At 34.8% G+C, this 19883-nt stretch overlaps 1 protein-coding gene across 4 annotated transcripts in view; it reads left to right on the top strand.

Moving 5' to 3' along the window:
• Positions 1-19883, top strand: part of LOC118019268 (serine/threonine-protein kinase TNNI3K) — a 306409-nt gene that overhangs the window by 100161 nt on the left and 186365 nt on the right. For all 4 annotated transcript variants that reach the window (XM_035018269.1, XM_035018271.1, XM_035018270.1 and 1 more), the window contains exons 6-7: positions 11650-11748; positions 16309-16447. In XM_035018269.1, coding sequence (XP_034874160.1) covers positions 11650-11748; positions 16309-16447 — 238 coding nt within the window. The remainder of the gene's footprint in view (positions 1-11649; positions 11749-16308; positions 16448-19883) is intronic.

Below are 19883 nucleotides of genomic sequence, written 5' to 3'. Positions count from 1 at the left end.
GTAGTATAGTGTAGTGGTTAGGCCTACAGGCTCTGGAACCAGCCTGCCTGGGTTTCTTTGTATCCAGATTCTGCCATTAGCTAGCCATGTGATGGGATTTAGAAAAGTCTGGGCTTGAGTGCCATCCACAGTTGTTTCTTGGCCCTTTCTGTTTCTGAAGCCAAAACTACTTGGGCAGACTTGATACTCTGCTTCTTTTTATTTTCACTGTAGCCTTCTATTATTAGCCTCCCTATATTTATCTTAGTTTAACATAACCAGTGGAATGGTTAATGCATTTACCATCATTATGCCTACTGTTTTTGTCCTGATAATAGGTCTTTGACTAGATGATGTGTGTTCTTCGTTTTAATAAACTCCTTCTCTAGAAAGAAAATTATCTATAATTGATTTCTATACCTGTCAATGCTTAGGGTTTCATAATCAGTTAAAACATTTTCACAGCTGTGGGTTTACCAATTTCATTGTGTCACTTATTCTAAGTTATTGCAGATGAACATTTTCAATTATATGGTTAAATAAAGAGCCTGTAGGTTGCAATTAATTACCCACATCTGCTGTTCTAATATGAATTAAGGTAGTATCTTACAGTTCATCTAATAGTGAGTTTTCTGGATTAATTAATGAGGAGGCTCACAAAGGGGAGCTCTAAATATTTCATATATTGTGCTTGTAATAGGACTAACCCTTGAGCCTGAGACTTAATTGTTGATGTTGTCCTCTTTGTTTTTAAACTCCAGCTGCTAGAAATTAATCATTGATATAGTTTTTTAAGAGGATTCTTATTACTTATTCTTCTCTAAGAGCCAAAATCTTTATGTGTTCCTTCTTACGTTCTATTAGTTGATTCCAACTCTCCTTCAAAGTGTAATTTAGAAGTTGATTTTTCAAGGGGCACCTCAGTGGTGCAGTTGGGTAAGCATCAGAATTCTTGGTTTCAGCTCAGGCCATGATCTCAGGATTGTGATCTCAAGGTCAGGATCTCAGGGTCATGATCTCAAGGTCCTGAGGTCGAGCCCCACCTCCAGCTTTGCACGGAGTCTGCTTAGAGTTTCTCTCTGCCTCTCCCTCTGCCTCTCCCCCCGACCCCACTCTCTATCTCTGTTCCGCCAAAGATGGAGGAACAGGTGACTTGGGCTTCAGAACAAAAGTCATGAGAAAACCGGTTGTCAGGTGCTACTTGTCCCCCATGGTTCTGATGTCCAGGGTGTCTGCAATGTGGGGAGGAATGTCAGTGAGAGGAAACCTAACTGGTACTATAGTTTTCAAGTTTCTGCAGTCAGAATATAGTGACAAATGTTGGGCCTTTGGCAAGCTCTATAAGTAAATCTCATAAGAAAAAAAATTATGGCTTTTGAAATGCATAGAACATGATATATTCATAACATAGTAAATGTTGAAAGCTGTTTTCTCAGCCAGAGATTTTAAAATAAGACCCTCACATAAAGAAATGCTGCAAAAAAAAAGTATATCTATAAAGAAGAAAATAGCACAGCAAGATGATGATTAGCTGGAAGGCTTAGAAAATGTTGTCCCTCTTTTCTTAAAACTATCTCTTCACGGACTTCCTTAATAAGCATTCCTTTGTTATCTTTTTCTTTCTTAGATGACTTTTTCCTTTGCTGGCTCCCTTTCTTATCACTTTTTAGCAGTAAATATCCCATAAATGTCTCCTCTTACCTTACGGAAGTGATGTTATCTCCTGGCTTCAATTATTGCTTTCATAAAATGATACACACCACTTGTATCTCCAGCCCTGACCTCACGGCTTCTCATTACTCTTCTTCATTCATCAGCTTTTCTACTTATGTTCTCATCATTTCCTGAGAAGTGATACATTTATATAATTGATGAATTCTTTTTTTATATGTATATAAATTAATATATCCTTCAGCTCTATTTCTACAACTTAAGAATATAGAGCTTTTCTTTAATTTCTTTGATAATATTATCTTGTGGAATCATTTTCTAAGTAATTTTCAGACCAAATTTAATTTTAACCTGAGATAATAAGAGAAAGATCACATAAGAGAACCTCATTTCTGTGACAGCCTGAAGAAACTATTTTCCAATAAGTTTTTGTACTCAAATATTTAATTAGAGGTATGTCAGTAAAAAAAAAAAGTCATTACAAAAATATTCAGTGAATGTTATTAGTGAAAAACTCTGTGACTACATGATAGAGAGTTCTCACCTAACATTTGTAGTGCATGTCAAGAAGTGAGTGTATATATTTAAAAATAGAAAATTTTACAGAAAATAGAGCATAAAGTCAAAAGAAGTGCTTATTAAATCTAAAGCAAAAGCTACTATCTGAGATGTTTTCTAAGTAATACCAGCTTCAATACAAATTATTGGTATCTTTAATTAGCATAGTTTTTGGTAGTTGTTTGAAAATTTGAGAATTATGTTCACATCTTGGTTGAAGGATTGGCCTCAATCAAAACAGCTTGTGGTGCTGGGTAAGAACAAAGTGAACTGCCAAGGGGAATTGGAAGAAACTGGCTAGTACAAGTGTTTAATCTGGGAGGAGAAACTAGGTAATGTTCCCACTTCTTAAATTCATGAAGTAGACAAAGTTTTATCTTCACGCTCATCTCCCCTAAGAGGTTTCCTCTTTTAAAGTCATCACTTGTTCACAACTTCTCATCATCTCTCACTATGCCCAGTCCTCTTATATGCCAAGTCATATTATTCTACCATCTTCATTATGTCTGAGACCCCTTCTTCATTTCCAAACCACCACTACTACCTCAGCTTATTTGATCCTTAGCTCTCTCTTTTTAACTTACCGTAGGCCCTTGCTAACTGATTACCCTGCTTCCAGTCTTGCTCCTTCTTCAATCCATTTGCTATACTATTACTAGAAGTGTCATTTTAAGATGCAAATCAGAATATACTTTACTACTACTTAAAATCTCTTGGTGAGTTCCTAAAAGGAAAAATTCTAAGAAAAATTCTAAACTTCCTTCCATAGTACGTAAGATTCTTTAAGATCCCTAATAAACAACTCCTACTTAGAATAAATTTTACTTCATTTGTTTTTCAGTCAACTCTAAACAATTACATAGTCAGGAGCATTCTTTTTTTTTTCGATTTGGTAAAACCTCTCTTTTTTTAAATTAACATATAATGTATTATTGGTTTCAGAGGTACAGGTCAGTGATTCATCAGTCTTATATAAAACCCAGTGCTCATTACATCACATGCCCTCCTTAATGTCCATCACCCAGTTACCCCTTCCTCCTACCCCCCTTCCCTCCGGCAACCCTCATCTTGTTTGTTTCCTATGTTTCCTATGATTAAGAGTCTCTTATGGTTTGTCTCTCTCTGGTTTCATCTTATTTTATTTTTTCCTCTCTTCCCCTATGATCCTCTGTTTTGTTTCTTAAATTTCACATATCAGTGAGATCATATGATAATTGTCTTTCTCTGATTGACTTATTTAACTTAGCATAATACCCTGTAGTTCCATCCATGTCATTGCGAATAGCAAGATTTCTTTTTTTTTGATGGCTGAGTAGTATTCCATTGTATATATATACCACATCTTCTTTATCCATTCATCTGGGCTCTTTCCATCATTTGGCCATTGTGGACATTACTGTATAGCCAGGATCATTCTTACTGATATACTGGCTATATGAACATCTCTGAAAATCTTTGAAGAGTAACATCTATCAAGAGCTATATCTTTTGCACTACTGTATAAGATGGCAGGGAATTGCTAACTGGCCACAAAAAATAATACACATTTGAAGTAAAACAGCATGGAATAGCATGGTCTTTGGGCTTCCATAGACCTGAATTTAAACTTTGGTGCTTTCCTTACAAGCTGTATAATTCTGAATTCCATTATTCTTATTTTTAAGATGAGGCTGTTAATAAAATTCCATGAGATTGCTATAAGCATTACCTGAAACAGATATTCTCATTTAGCTCATAGATATCCTCAAAGTACACATTCAAGAGATATTAGTTCCCTTTGCCTTCTAATGCTTCATTCACATTAAGAAGAATTAAAGTATAAGTGACAGAGATCAATGTAGGAGACTCTATCTTCCCAGGGAAAAAGCGGTGGGAAATACGTAACAGGACGAACAGTTGCCGAAGGAGGTAGATGTTGTGTTGGAGGAAGTCTGGAAAAAGCACATGCAACTGGAGAGGTGTGTGTGTGTGTGTGTGTGTAGTAGTAGTAGTAGTAGATGGAATCAACCAGAGAATGTATACTGCAAAAGAGCTAATAGCTGCCACTTACTGAATACTTACTGTTATGTACCAAGTATTGTGCTAATTGCTTTGCATGTATTAACTTAATACAAAAGAATTAGAGCAGACAAAGGAGATCAAAAAGAAAAACTAGGAAATAATTTTCAGTGGGAAAAAAGCAACACTTAAGAAACACTTAAGAGATGAACAGAGAGAGTCACCTCTATAAAGGAGTAATAATAAGTTGGCAGAGAGGTAGGGAGCAAACTCAAAGACTGTGATGTCAGTCAACCAAAGGGAGGATAGGATCTTAAGGAGCAGATAAATAGTAAAATAAATATTAAAATAAGGAAAAAAACTAAAAATTATCTGTTGGAATGGGCAATTAGGAGGCCTTTGATGTCATTTTCCACAGAAATTTTACTAAGGTGGTGAGGTCTGAAGTCAGGTTGTAGTGGGCTGAGGAATGAATAGGAGGTGAGGAAATGTGGACCAAATGTAGACTACTTTTAAAAGAATATTGTCTATAAAGTTTAGGAGAGAGGGAAATGGTTTAAGGGGACACAATTGAGAACTGGTTTTTGAAAGTTAGAAATGGGAATAACTGGAAAATATCAAATCTAAATCAACTTGCATATTAATGTCTTTGGAACCATTTTGAATTCATGAGGCACAAACTTTAGAAAACATTTTCCTCTATTGTAAAGAATGCTGCTATAAACATAGGGGTGCATGTATCCTTTTGCATTAGTGTTTTTGTATTTTTAAGGTAAATATCAGGTCGTGCAATTACTGGATCATAAGGTATTTCTGTTTTTAACTTTTTGAGGAAACTTCATACTGTTTTCCACAGTGGCTATACCGGTTTGCATTCCTACCAACAGTGCAAGACATGGATGGCGCTAGAGAGTATAATGCTAAACAAAATAACCAGTCAGAGAAAGACAAATACCATATGATTTCTCTCATATGTGGAATTTAAGAAACAAAACAAATGAGCAAAGGGAAAGAGAGACAGAGAAACCAAGAAACAGACTCTTGACTAAAGAGAACAAACTAATGGTTACCAGAGGGGAGGTAGGTGGGTGGATGGGTTAAACAGGTGATGAGGATTTAGGAGTGCACTTGTGATGAACATTGAGTTATGTATAGGATTGTGGAATCACTATATTGTACACCTGAAACCAATATAGCACTGTATGTTAAATGAGATTAAAATAAAAACTTAAAACATTTTAATTAAAAAACTAAAAATAAAAAATAAAAAAATCATTTTCCTCTGAAGTTTCACTACTACAGATATTCCAATAAATGGAAATTGATATTATCCTAGTATAGTTTCATGGTTCTCTCTGTAAATCTTAGAAATAAAGGTTAGATAAAGGTATACAGAAGAGAAAATTGTGGCTTTAAATAAACTATAAATCCTGAGGAAAACATTAGTCACTTGAGTAAGACAATAAAGAAGCCATAGAAATTGAGATATCACTTAAAGCAAAGAAAATCTTAATTTAAAAGTATAGGTATTTATTGAACATCTACTAGGTAGAAGACACTATATTTAATTTTGACAATTTCAGCTGACATTGATTGCCATTTTATTCCTTTCAGAATTTACTTTATCCTATGTCTCTCCCATGGGACATTTGGTTCCTCTTGATATGGCCTTTATTTTCTTCATTGCTATCAATGACTTTCATAATATGAAGAAGAAAAATAAGTTAAAGTCATATTATAGGAGAAGCATTCAGTAAGCAAGAACAATAAGGGCCTTTGCTTTTAGAATCTCTGGAATATTAAATGATAAGGTTTGACTATTTTAATTATGATTAAATTCCAGTGAAAATTATTTTCGCTGAAGTCCCAAACTTCTTACACTTTACTGGCACAAGTTTAGACCATGAAAACAAAAGTTTAAAATTTTGTATAATAGTGGTTTACCCACTATTAATGGAAAGATTAAGTTGTGAGGATAAATAGTATAAGTATCCAGAGAAAGAAATTATAAGTATGGTGAAGTATTTGTAGGAACTTCTTATGAAGAACATGAGCTTGACCTTGAGACTGGTTATATGTCAGGCAGAGAAAGAGAAGGGAGGCTTTCTAGGAAGAAAGAGCAGAATGTATAAATATATGTTTAAATACAACCTGAAAATCGAAGACGCTCCACTTGGGCCTTTTGATGAGTCAACTGGTAAATGAAAATATCTGTAAAGTGTAATATATATAGTAATTACTACTATCAAAATAAGGAACTCTGATTCATTTTCTATGCTTATAAAACAACTACTTAATGGGAAGCACTTTTTGGTGCTTATCCTTCCGTCAGTAAAAGGTACCTAGTTACCAGACCATATTTGAACACCATTCCTTTAATCATAATAATAATACTGACATATATGTCAGGTATACAAATCTAAGTTTAATACAGTTTATTTCCTTAAAGAGTTTAAAGATTATAAAGATATCCTTTCTGTGATAACCTTCTTTCTACTTTTCAATTTCACTAGTAGTTTTGTTAATGTTTTTGAAGGAAAAAGATCAAAACTATGTATTTTATAAAAAAATCTTAAGACAACAGATTTTATGTCCTGCAAAAATCTTAATGAGATAATGTGTACATGTAAAACTCTAATTTCAGTTCCCGACATGGAGCAGGCGCTGAAGTTTGCTAAAGGTTAATTTAATATATGCAACCAATGGATTGTTGAATACTATATCTGAAACTAATGATGTACTATTTGTTGGCTAATTGAATTTAAAAAATAAAAGATAAATAAAAAAATAAAATAAGTTATCAATAAATGTTTGTTGAATTGAATTATTTAAAATTTCTATCATATAATTGGGTCCTAATTGTTAATGTTTAAATTCACTTATAACTGATGGTGTGTGTGTGTGTGTGTGTGTGTATAATTTTTGCTAGAAACACAGTCCAATTCAACAATTACTTAGATGCCTAACATATGCTTTGCAAAGTGGCAAATAATTCAGGCTGTGAATTTATGGGGCTTCATGTAGTAGAAAGAATGTGAAATTGCTTTACCGACTCTTTCAGGTTCTGGAGAAGGGAAACATGGATAAAATAATAGATATATGTTCCAGCCTAAATGTTAATACAAGTATATTTGTCTTAGCCACATGAGTCTTATTTGTACATCACAATACATTATATTCCCATAGATTGCTAAGAGATACCTTCTCCATGGTGACTCCAAAAGTAATAAAAATCAATAAATGCATTCTACTCATATAAATAACATATGACACTATTCAGATAATTCCAATGTACATTGCTCTCAATGGTTAAATATTTCCTTGAATTTTAAAACAAACTAATAAAGCCTACCATTCAATAATGACTCTGTGTGGTTTCATTAAGACTTACATTTTGACAGTTTCTCAGAAGGCCAACAGTTCATAATTAATGAATGTTCAGCCAAAAGATTGACCTTCTGAATGACTGGGTAAGTGCAAATTTAGGAGGAAAAAAGTTTGCTTTGGACCATTTACTGAAGCCTAAGAGCCATTATCTTTTAGGATCAAAGTAAGTTCTGGAACCATGCCTAAGAAATTGGCTCTACATGTTAACATTTGAGAGTCCCTATTACAATAAAAATGCATGCTGTCTACTTTATGCTGTATTTAAAATAAGAGAAATTGTAAAAAAACTTCATTTACTTGAGCATTTGTGACCTTCTATAAAGGTTCCTAAGATTGAACTCCCAGGCATGTGAAGTCTAAGATACCAAGCACTTTATATAAATGGCTCTGATATTCATTTCCAAGCTGAATCTACAGAGCTTCTACTGAAAGTTTCCTCTTATCTGAGTTTGAGTCAGTTAGTTCATTTACTTAAAGATTAGTGTTGGGGCACCTGGGTGGCTCAGTTGTTAAGCGTCTGCCTTCAGCTCAGGTCATGATCCCAGGGTCCTGGGATCGAGCCCCACATCAGGCTCCCTGCTTGGCAGGAAGCCTGCTTCTCCCTCTCCCACTCCCCCTGCTTGTGTTCCCTCTCTCGCTGTCTCTCTCTCTCTGTCAAATAAAATCTTTAAAAAAAAAAAAAAAGATTAGTGTTAATGAGATCAAGGCCACACGAGGGGCCTAATGGAAAACATTTGAGGTCAAAGGGACCTAGATTTGAATTCCAGTTCTGCTTTTACTAGCTGTAGGAATTCGAACAATTTATCTAGCCTCCTTGAGGCTCAGTTTCTTCACTTTTAAAATGGAAAAGTAGCACTTATCTTTCTGTGTTTTGGGGTGAAACAGCACATTCCAGTTACCATTTATGCACTTACTGCAGGGTCTGACACATAATATGCCCTCAATAAATATTAATTGTGTTTTTAATTTTTTGTTAGAAAAAACAACTCACTATACACATTATGTATTCTATGGATCATTAGTTAGCAATACCCAACTATCAGCAAGAGTATTGTTCTGAGAGTGTACAGAAGCCTATACACCTGTTTATATATATATATATATAAATATGTATATATATAAAAAGATTTATTTATTTTAGAGAGAGAGAGCGCGCGTGCGTGCGCACGTGGCGGGGGGCAGGGGCAGAGGGAGAAGGAGAGAGAGAATCTCAAGCAGACTCCCTGCTGAGCGCAGAGCCCTACCTGGCGCTTGATTTCACAACCCTGAGATCATGACCTGACCCCAAATCAAGAGCGGATGCTTAACTGACTGAGCCACCGAGGTGCCCCAACACCTGTCTATATTTTTAAAACCACCAGAAATTTCAGATGTCCTAACAAGAATTCCTTATCTTTTTTAATCACTAGATTCTATGTCTGAAATTAATATTATACTATATGTTAACTAACTTGGATTTAAAGAAAATCTTGGAGAAAAAAATTTTGAAAATTAAAAACAATTTAAAAATTTTTTTAAATACTGAGTGTATCTTTGACAGAAAGAACATATCCAGCTGCTTTCGATCAATCTAATGAAAATTCACAATCCTTTGATCTTGTATAGGATAGCTAGAAAATGTATATGAGCAAAGGAGTAGCTCTGCCCAAACTTGTTGAAAAGCCCGTAACATTAAACTCAGTCATTCTGTGATCTATAACATATTGTCCCTGATTGTATTTTATCTTCTGATTTTTGTTGAATATTAATCATCAAATCCATCAAAAACATAACTTTGATTATTTTTTCCTGTTATATGTGTATGGAGTTTCTTTGGTAAGAATTTCAAATATCTTGGAACTATAGATGTTGCTTTGTTAGTAGAAGTTTTTTCTCAAAACCATCAAAACTCAGCTTTATTGTGGCTCCAATATCAAAAGTGTGTCTAGCTTTAAATCACAACTTTATTCACAAGCTCTAAAAAGTCCCCTATTTTACGGCTGCTCATTGATAGTGTAAGTATTTATTTAGAACAGTGATTTCATTGGAAAGACAAGAATAAAAATATGAGTGAAGTCACTGTCCAAAATACTAAAATTTGGTATTTCTTATTAATTTTTGTTTCAAAATGGAAGATATTTTCCTGGTAATATGAATCATGGTAAAAATTGTGAAACAGAAATATTTGAAGTTCCCTTATATAGCTATTTACCATTAATGTTTTGGTATATTTCCTTCCATCCTTTAAAATTATTTTATATACGTACGTATGTATATATATTCATAACTATACATAATATATATAAGAATGCATGTGCTTATTTAACTTAAAGGTATTTCATGGACCCCTTTCCAATTTAATAAAAAAGTGATAGTTTTGAGAACTTATTTAATATTATTTCCACAAAGAACATTACATTTTTCTTTACTATTATAATGTTTCAATAAACGTCTTTGTACTTTAAAAAAAAAAGAATTCCTTATCTTTGTATGACAATCAGTTCTAATGCTGATTGAATAAATTCTGAGACTAAGCATGTAAAACAACACAGTTTTACCTCAGACATGCTCAATAAATTGTGTGTTGATACATGAATAAATGGATGATTGAATGAATAAACTATTTAAAACCGTGGAGCACTCAGAAACAAAGCTTGAGGCAAGAGACTAAAGATTCCGTGCTGACACTGACTTGCTACATGACTCAGAAATTTCCTACTTCTCATTTTCAACTTCTTCCTTCTCATTTTCAATTTCTTCGTCTTTAAAAAACAGGGGTTTGATATGTAATGTCTGCCCATGGTCCCTCTCCAGTTCTGAAGGGTTATGATTCAAACAGGAAAGGAAACTTGACTGAGGAGGCAATTTGTTTATTGGAATAGAAGAGGTATTGGAGCGTAAGTCCTTTGAGCTTTTAGATCCCATCTTCCTGTTTTCTTTTCTAAGTCTAACAAACTTTTGAAAATTTTCCCAAATGTGTATTATTTGACCACATGAATAATAGACAATGCATTAAAATCCACAATAAAAATGAGCACATCTGAAGGAAATGATTCCAATCGATTTTCCAGAGAAGAGACTTAGAAATAGGTCTTTGGGGAGCGCCTGGGTGGCTCAGTCAGTTAAGCAGCTGCCTTCAGCTCAGGTCATGATCCCGGGGTCCTGGGATCGAGCCCCACATCCAGCTCCCTGCCCAGCGGGGAGCCTGCTTCTCCCTCTCCCTCTGCCTGCCTCTCTGCCTACTTATTGTCTCTCTGTCAAATAAATGAATAAAATCTTAAAAAAAAAAAAAAAAAGAAATAGGTCTTTGGGAGGAGAAGAAATTTGGAAGGGTTAGCAAATTTGTTACAATCTATAATTTTCCATGAAGACAGTTGACCAACAGCACGTTATGTTTTTCAGTTGCTCATTCATTCATTCATTCATTCACTCATCCCTTCATTCATTCAACAAATGCTTATGGAATGATTACTATTTGCATGACAACAGGCCAGGGCAGGATTATAAAGATGAACCTGATGTACTTTGTCCTTAAAGGATTTGTTCTTTAGTATAGATGAAAAGCATGCATATAATTTTTTAAATGTTCTATATGGCATGAAAGGAAGTTATATGAGATTTATGAAGAAGGAAGACAATTTCAGCAAGTCAATTGGCAGTGAAGGGAGGAAAATCAAAGAAATCTTGGAGGAGAAGGTATTTAGCTTGGGTTTAAATATCTGTAGATTGGGCAAGAGATAATTCCTTGCTGAGGAGATGATGTGAACAAAGGCTCAAAGGAGCAGGAAATGGGATGCAGTTTTACTACATAATTGAGTTTATGAAAGAGAGTAATGGGAAATTCATTTAAAAAGAATACTGTCAGATTGAGAAGATGTTTGAAACCCATGCTAAGGGGTTTGGTCTTCATTTTCGAGACAAAAACAAGCGATCAGAGGTTTCAGAGAAGGGAGATGGAAGGAAATTCTTTCAGGATAGTGATTTCTGAAGAAGCATTGTGCATGGTGGTTATAAAATGTATTTTGATAGGCAGATGCCCCAAATCAAGGTCTTAACTGAGCTCTCTTTCTTGTCCAGGCTGCTGACGTCCTGCTGCAACATGGAGCTAATGTCAATGTTCAAGATGCAGTTTTTTTCACTCCATTGCACATTGCAGCATATTATGGACATGAACAGGTAAGTCTGACAAGAGTATTTCCAAAGGCTGGGGGACCTTTCCAGGCTTTTTTTTGTTGAACTATATGTCCTAGCCTCAAAGAAAGAATATTTAAGATATCTTTTGAATTATTTTTGCCATATTCTCATCACCTCCACTCATGAGGAGCTTATAGATCCATAGAAATCCTGCATCTGTCAAGTTACTCATTTTTACTGACTGTCTTAGTACCCAAGGGAGGCAGCAGAGTAAGTATACAATCCCAGGAATCAGTGAGTCTGAATTTGAAAGATTCCTAGCTTTGTGACCATATGTAGGTTATATCACCTCCCTGATCTTCAGTTTCTTCATCTGCAAAATAGAGAAAATATTGATAATACCTACCTCATAGGGTTGCTGATATGATGAGATATTAATTTAAAGTGTTTGGCAAATGCTCAATTACTATGATGATGCTAGTGACAGTAACAATAAAACAAATCATGAACACTGTCCCAGCAGGTAAAAAAAAAAAAAAAATGTGTCTTTCAGAAACTTGAGTTTCTTCTTTTCTACTGTCTTTGGATGTGGTAGACTGCAAATATGTTCATATTTTCATTTTTGGAACCTGTGTGTATCCTAAAAGAGACTTTGCAGATGTGATCAAGTTAAGGATCTTGAGTTGGAGAGATTATCCTGGAATTATCTGGGTGGACCTGATGTAATCACAAGGGTCCTTATAATAGGGAGCAGGAAACACATGTGATAGTAGAAGCAAGAAGTTTAAGTGATACAAGAAGGGGTCACAAGCTAAAGAATGCAGGCAATCTACAGAAGCTGAAAAAGTGAGGAAATGAAAGCCTCCAAAGGGAATGCAATCTGCCAACACCTTGATTTTAGTTTTCTAACCTCCAGAACTTTAAGAGAATAATCTGTGCTGTTTTAATCCAATAATCCAATTTATAACAGTGGGAAATTAACACATGGAATAACCTAGATAATTTTTTTAAAAAAATCACCATATGTGCTTTAAATATAATTTGATTTAAATACATAATTATATAACAGGTAATTATTTATAAATTTTATATTCTGTAATAAAGTAATAATATATATAGGATGTTTTAATGTTTACAGTGTGCCTTCATTCAATGAATAGTTTTATTTGACCTTCACGAAAACCTGATGAACTTGGTAAGAATTACCATGTAAGTGATCCCATACTCTGGGACAAGCATTTTATGTGGATTTTTTTTTTTTTGTAATTTTTCCACAGTCCTAAAATTAGGTATTTGCATCTTCTTGTCAATGATATACATCTCAATGATATATATGAGCTCACTTAGATCAGGTACCAGGCCAGAGTCACACAGCTTGTTAGAAGAGCTGAAATATGTATTCAGGCCTGTCTGATCCCAAAGCCCAAAGTTATTCTGTTGTACCTAGGAGCCTCTTCTTCTTCTATCAGTGAAACAAATCAGAAAGTCCAGGAAATTTGCTTAAATGGTGGGCTGGTTATTCAAGACCAGGTGCTCTAACTCCAAAGTCCATTGATTTTTTAAATTTGTAACAAGTTTATTGAGATAAATTTAAATTGTACAACTCAGTGGTTTTTAGTATATTCAGAGTATACAACCATAACGACAATTAATTGAACAAAGTCATTACCCCCAGAAGGAACCTTGCACACAGTAGCACTTCCAACTTCTTCCCAACCTCTCTCTTCCAGCCTGAGGAAAATACTAATATACTTTCTGTTTCTATAGATTTACCTATTCTGGAGACCTCCTATAAGTAGAGGCATGCAACATATGGTCTTTTGTGACTGACTTCTTTCACTTAGCACAGTGTTCTTAAGTTTCATCAACTTTATAGCATGCATCAGTACCTCCTTGCTTTTTAGTGTGGAATACTACTTTGTTGTATGGATATGCCAGATTTTATTTATTCATTCATCAGTTGATGGATGTTGGATTTTTTTTCCCCACTTTTTGGCTATTATGAATAATGCTGCTTTGAACATTCAAGTTTTTTTATTCAAGTATAATTAACATACACTGTTATGTGACTTTCAGGTGTATGATATAATGATTCAACAATTCTATACATTTCTCAGTGCTCATCAAGATAAGTGTACTCTTAATCCCCTTTATCTATTTCACCCATTCCCCCCCACCACCTCATGTACAAGTTTTGATATAGACATCTGTTTGCATTTCTCTTGGGTACATCTAGGGGTGGAATTGATGACTTATATGGTAACACTATGTTTAACATCTTATGGAATGGTCAAACTTTTCCAAAGTGGTAGATGCCTAATGAGTTAAAAACCACGGTGTCTACAGAAAAGAAAGCCTATGTGATGTACCTCCTAGGACAAACTAAGTCCATTGATTTTTAACCTTAACATATTGAAAGACAAAATTTTTATGTGCTACTTTTAAACATCGCCATTTAGCTACTCTTAAGAAACTAAATAGAACCAAATAAAACAGAAATACACTTGTAATTGGATAATCAATACTTAACTGTTCTTTTGACATCCTGTTTTCACTCTTCCTCACTTTGTATCTCTAGATCTCTAGTCTTACTCAATTATGGAGTAAAATTATACCTTTTTGTCTTCGTAGAGGTCATGCCATTGTCCTGCCTGACGATTCCAAGTTAAAAATCAAACTTACTTGTGTCTATGTGCTCTTCTAGTCATTGTGCCTTTATTTCTTTGCTGGCTAGCATATGCTTGGACACTCTCAGACCCACGAAGCGTGACCTAGCTAGGAAAGATTTCTCATTTCATTTGATGTGATGCTCAGAGTGCACTGGAGTGTACTAGAGAGCTGGGCACTGAAAATGCTTCAGAAAGCACAGGGTCTAAAAGCCCAGATGATGAAAAATTCCATACTCCTGACTTTAGGCACAGACCAGATGTACACAATGCATGTTATTTGTAGAGTCACCCTCTTTGGTGATTAACCTCCTCACCCACAGAAACATAAAGAGCTTCTATGCATGTTGGGTGGAGAGCTAAATTTGTTTACTTTCCCTGAATATATAGTCACAGTCTTATAAAATTATGCTAAAATGTGGATGGCCTTTTTATGATAAGGGACTCACTTTCGGTGTGCGAAGACAGCACATAAGTAATTTATGGATGCTATTGCCATTTGCTAAAATATGCTGACAGGAGAATGGTACATTCGATATATAAATGTGCTTAATGTTCCATGTTCCTTGCCATTTGTTTATTTACTTATTTTTAAGTGGAAGAGTAGATGTTTTGTACCAAGAGCAATATTTCTTAGCTATATAATAATAGTGCTTAATAGACAATCGATTTCAAAGATAGTTTAAAGCTGTCCATTATAAAGTCACATAACCAGAATTCATGGAGTCTTTGTAAGTGGAAATATCTGCTTAGGCATGCACAGTTCTTGAGACTAACTTTTACTGTTCCAATTTCTTCTGAATTAAGTATTGGTCTGCCCATTAGCCAACAAATAAATGGATAAAATACACATGTTCCACATTGGTGCTACCACTTCTGCTAACATTTATTGAGTGCCAGGCACTTTTCTAAGTGTTTTACATATGATAACTTATTTAATCCTTGTAACAACTCTTTGAAGTGGAGCTATTGTGATTCCCATCTTAATAATGAAGAAACTGAAGTTTTGAAAGGTCAAATAATTTATTAAAGGTGATAAAACCTAACTTCAGAACCCTTATTCTTTACCTACCTTCAATAGTAAATTTCCCCACATCCCACACTGCTAAATTTTGCCTAGAATTTCTATCAAATATGTACCATATTCTAGAGATATTTATTTGCTACCACATAGAAAGCCAAAATAGATTTAGGGTTTGAATTCACTTTTATGCTAACACCTCAGTGGTCAGGTCAGTTGAGGGTTCCTCCCATAACTGTTATTTTGATGGCACAGATTCATTCTAACTTACCTCCTGGGATCATTGTATTGACTTCTGAAATGGCCAGAGGAGACAATGTCAGATTTGGAGAAATTATTTGGAAGGTTATAAGTGAACAGGTAAATAATTTAAAGAAATCTTATAAATTACCTGAAACAATCCCTGGAAGACTCCTAAGTTATTTAATACTTCATCTCTCTCCCTTTGAATGTGGATCTCAGCTAATTGAGGAAGATGCTGTGATCGAGTGCAGCTATTTCCCATTTACCCACAAATCTAGAAGAGAACCCAGAACTCCAGTAGCAAGATGACCATCAGTGACCCATTATGCATGGAGTTGCTGTGAAAATCAAGAATCAAGTAAACACTGCTGGCTCTGGCCAGAAGAAGACTTTGGAAAAGATGGTTTAGGGAAGATTATGGGTGACTTTAGGGAGGATTATTTATGTACAATGAAGAACTAACCCTGAAATTTCTCCAGTTTTAGACTTCTTGTTAAGTGATATAATAATAAATTCCTTATTGTTTAAGCCAATCAGGTTAGGGTTTTCTGTTATTTTCAGGTAAAAATAATCTAAGAGAACACTTTAATGATACGTCTTCTTCCATATTTTTTAAAGCTTTGCATTATTGTTTGACTTTTGGTACTAATTTCAAATGAATGGATTCTTTAGGTAACCCGCCTTCTTTTGAAATTTGGTGCTGATGTAAATGTAAGTGGTGAAGTTGGAGATAGGCCCCTCCACCTAGCATCTGCAAAAGGATTCTTTAATATTGCAAAACTCTTGATGGAAGAAGGCAGCAAAGCAGATGGTAAGATTATATATTTAGAAGACATTTGCTTTTTTTTACTTTGTGTATTTTTTATTTGCACTTTCTTTTTTATTAGAGAATAATCTTGAAGCTGATTAATTGCATATGCTAATTTGTTCCACAAATTATAATTTATTATTTTAATGTAATAAATCTATATGTTAATCATTTTATGTACATTTTAGTTCAACTCTTAATATATTAGATGCTTCGATAAAATTAAGGGGTTTTCTTAGATAAATTATTCTCATTTTGTTATTTTTCACTAATGTTTTTTTAATTGAGGTAAAATTTGCATACAGCAAAATTCTCAAATCTAAAGTAAATGTTGACTTAAGTGAATATTTACTATCCATGCAAAACCACCCAGATCGAGATATAGAATATTTTCATATGGAAAGTTGAACTCTGGAAAGCTCCCTTGTTCCCTCTTCTCAGTAAATTGCTTTAACCACAAAAGGTAATCAATATTCTGGCTTCTATTCCCATAGGTTAATTTTTTCTGCTCTTGGAGTTCAGTACAATTTGGGACTGCCTTCTTTTGATTGACAGTATTATTTTAACTTTTATCCATGTTGTTGCATGAATCATAGTTTGTCTTTTTTATTGTTAAAGTTGTATGATTATTCCACAATTTGTTTATCCATTATCCTCCTAATGGATGCTTGAATGTTCCTAATTTGGCTTTTATGAATGTAGATGCCGGAAACATTCTTATTCAATTTTTGGAGATGTGTGTGTGTGTGTGTGTGTGTGTAGATTTGCTGTATGCATACGTTTAACTTTTTAGGAAATTAAAAACAGTTTTCCTAAGTGTTTGTACTATTTTTACTCCCACAACAATATATAAGAGTTCCAGTCCCTCCCCGTATCCTCCCCAATATTTGATGTTACTATTATTTTTGGTGAAACAGCATTACAGTGTGATCAGGCCAGGGGAAAAAATCTTTAGCACATACAGAAAGATTTTAGGATATGGTTAATAGAATAGAATTTCCCACAACTTTTAATTTTCTTAATTATAAGATGAATTTTGGAAAATTGATTAAAAGTAGAATGTTGAAAAAAGTTTTCTTTCTCTTTCTTTTTCTCTTCCTTACAAACTTTATTTTCTGACACAAATTCCCTCAGAGTTACATCTTATCATTAAATTCTCTCAGGCACATCCAACATTCTTCCATTGACCCCCAAGAGACCTAATTAAAAGCCCAGCTATAAGAGCTACTTGCCTTTGCAGCAGAAACTATGCGCATTTACAAAAGGACAAGGTTGTCAAAGCTCTCGAACTGCCAGTGCCTTGGTCCAAAATTGAGATCAATATTCAGTTAATAAAGCTAATCAATGTTTTCATCTACACATAAGGAAAACATAAAGGTTTCCAGAGACACGTATGGGAAGAGGCTAGGGCAGTTTCCAGTTTCCATGTTGGAAAGAGGGCCATTTTATTTTCTAAAGTTTGAGAAACATAGTTGGTGTCATTTTCTATGAGCCAGTATGCAATAACTAAGATATTTTTTCTATAGCATTATCATAAATAACCTGTGTTGTCAGGATACAAGGAAATGCTGTTCCTTAGACCTTGTTTAAACAGTCTCTTTGATTTTGTTGGTTTAGAATAGGCAAAGATACACCTGTATGAACCACTGAACATATAATTGTGTTTTTGAAACTGCCTCGTTCTTCCAAAGGGTCAGGAACAGCTCACTTTTTTTCCTTTTATTACCGATGCCAACCTCAGCTTTTTATTCCTCTGTGCAACTCCAAAGCTCAGTGGTGTCAAAATGAGTATCATTGATCAGCATGTCTCCAGGATCAAAGTTCTCTTCTACAAAAGGCATTAAAATGTATACTGCACCTGTATTCCCCCTACATGCCAGCATCATATGATATAATTTTCAACCCTTTCTTTCTGATTCACACGAGCACTACATGCTTTCTACTCAATCATTTAAAATATCAAGAGACAGCATGACTCAGATTTTTATGTATTTTTATTTCCTTTTAATGCACACTTGATATTTAAGTCCCTTTTGTACTTCAACCAACTGCAAAGAATAAACCAGAAGATCTGTTGTGCTACTGGACACCGTACTAAATTTAGTATCAGCTAGTTCATTTATTCCAAAGTGTAGCTAAGCCTCCAGATGATTTATTTTAGATCTGGCCCTTGCTTGTGGTAAATGGACATAAGAGGAAGAGTGAATTAATGACCTCAAAGGGGGCACAATTTGAAATCTGGTATTTACAGTATGTTTCCATGGTAACAGAATGTCACAAATGAAAATAAATTCAGCCTACAAAATTAGCCAAAATGTAATTCTGAAAGCAACCTCTTCAGTTCAGCATGTTTGGGAGGTTGACCTATTCAGTCACATATGTTTCACGTCTCTCATCTTCTTCTTTGTACCACATAGGAAAATGAGAAAGGAGAAATGTAATGCTTATTGAATGAGATTGAAAAGGTCAAAATATTGCTGGACTCCATAAGAAGAAAGTAGTGATCGAGCCCTCATAACTTATCATTTTAATAAAGTTAAAAATGGAAAATTTTAAATTCAGAATTTATTAATTTTTTGTCATCTGACTATTAAATGCTACAGTTCCTTTCATATGGAACTGGATATTATATAAAGTCACAAAAATTTCTGAGGCTTGGCCAGGAAGAGGAAGTATTTTATTTCTAAAACGATATCTTGTCAGAGCTATTACACAGATTTGTTAATTGAAAATGTATTTAAGACACACTTGGGAGTTGTTTTAGAAAGCTAATGGGAAGTGCTTACCTTGCTGGGTTACTATGGGAATTTTTACTTTATCTTTAAGATCAATAAGCAGAGATAAGCAAGGGGTAGTATCCATCGACCCACCCATTCACTCAATCTTTCTTTCAAAAGACACTATTAAATGGGGTGCCTGGGTGGCTCAGTCGTTAAGCATCTGCCTTCGGCTCACGTCATGATCCCAGGGTCCTGGAATCGAGCCCAGCATCAGGATCCCTCCTCCGCGGGAAGCCTGCTTCTCCCTTTCCCACTCCCCCTGCTTGTGTTCCCTCTCTCCCTCTGTCACTCTCTATCAAATAAATAAATAAAATCTTAAAAAAAATAAAAGACATTACTGAACACATATGCTCTTCAAAGTAGAGGACTAGGCACTTAATACTTTCCTAATAACGATTTACATCTATTTCTTTGCTTGAAATTCTTTTTTTTTTTTTTTTAAGATTTTATTTATTTATTTGACAGAGAGAGACACAGCGAGAGAGGGAACACAAGCAGGGGGAGTGGGAGAGGGAGAAGCAGGCTTCCTGCTGAGCAGAGAGCCCGATGTGGGGCTTGATCCCAGGACCCTGGGATCAGGACCTGAGCCGAAGGCAGACGCTTAACGACTGAGCCACCCAGGCGCCCCTGCTTGAAATTCTTCTTTATTTAACTCTCAA

This window comes from Mirounga leonina, unplaced genomic scaffold (genome assembly GCF_011800145.1).
Source record: "Mirounga leonina isolate KUSES-001 unplaced genomic scaffold, KU_Mleo_1.0 Mir_173, whole genome shotgun sequence".
Lineage (NCBI taxonomy): Eukaryota > Metazoa > Chordata > Mammalia > Carnivora > Phocidae > Mirounga > Mirounga leonina.
This window is presented reverse-complemented; position numbering and strand designations above follow the sequence as displayed.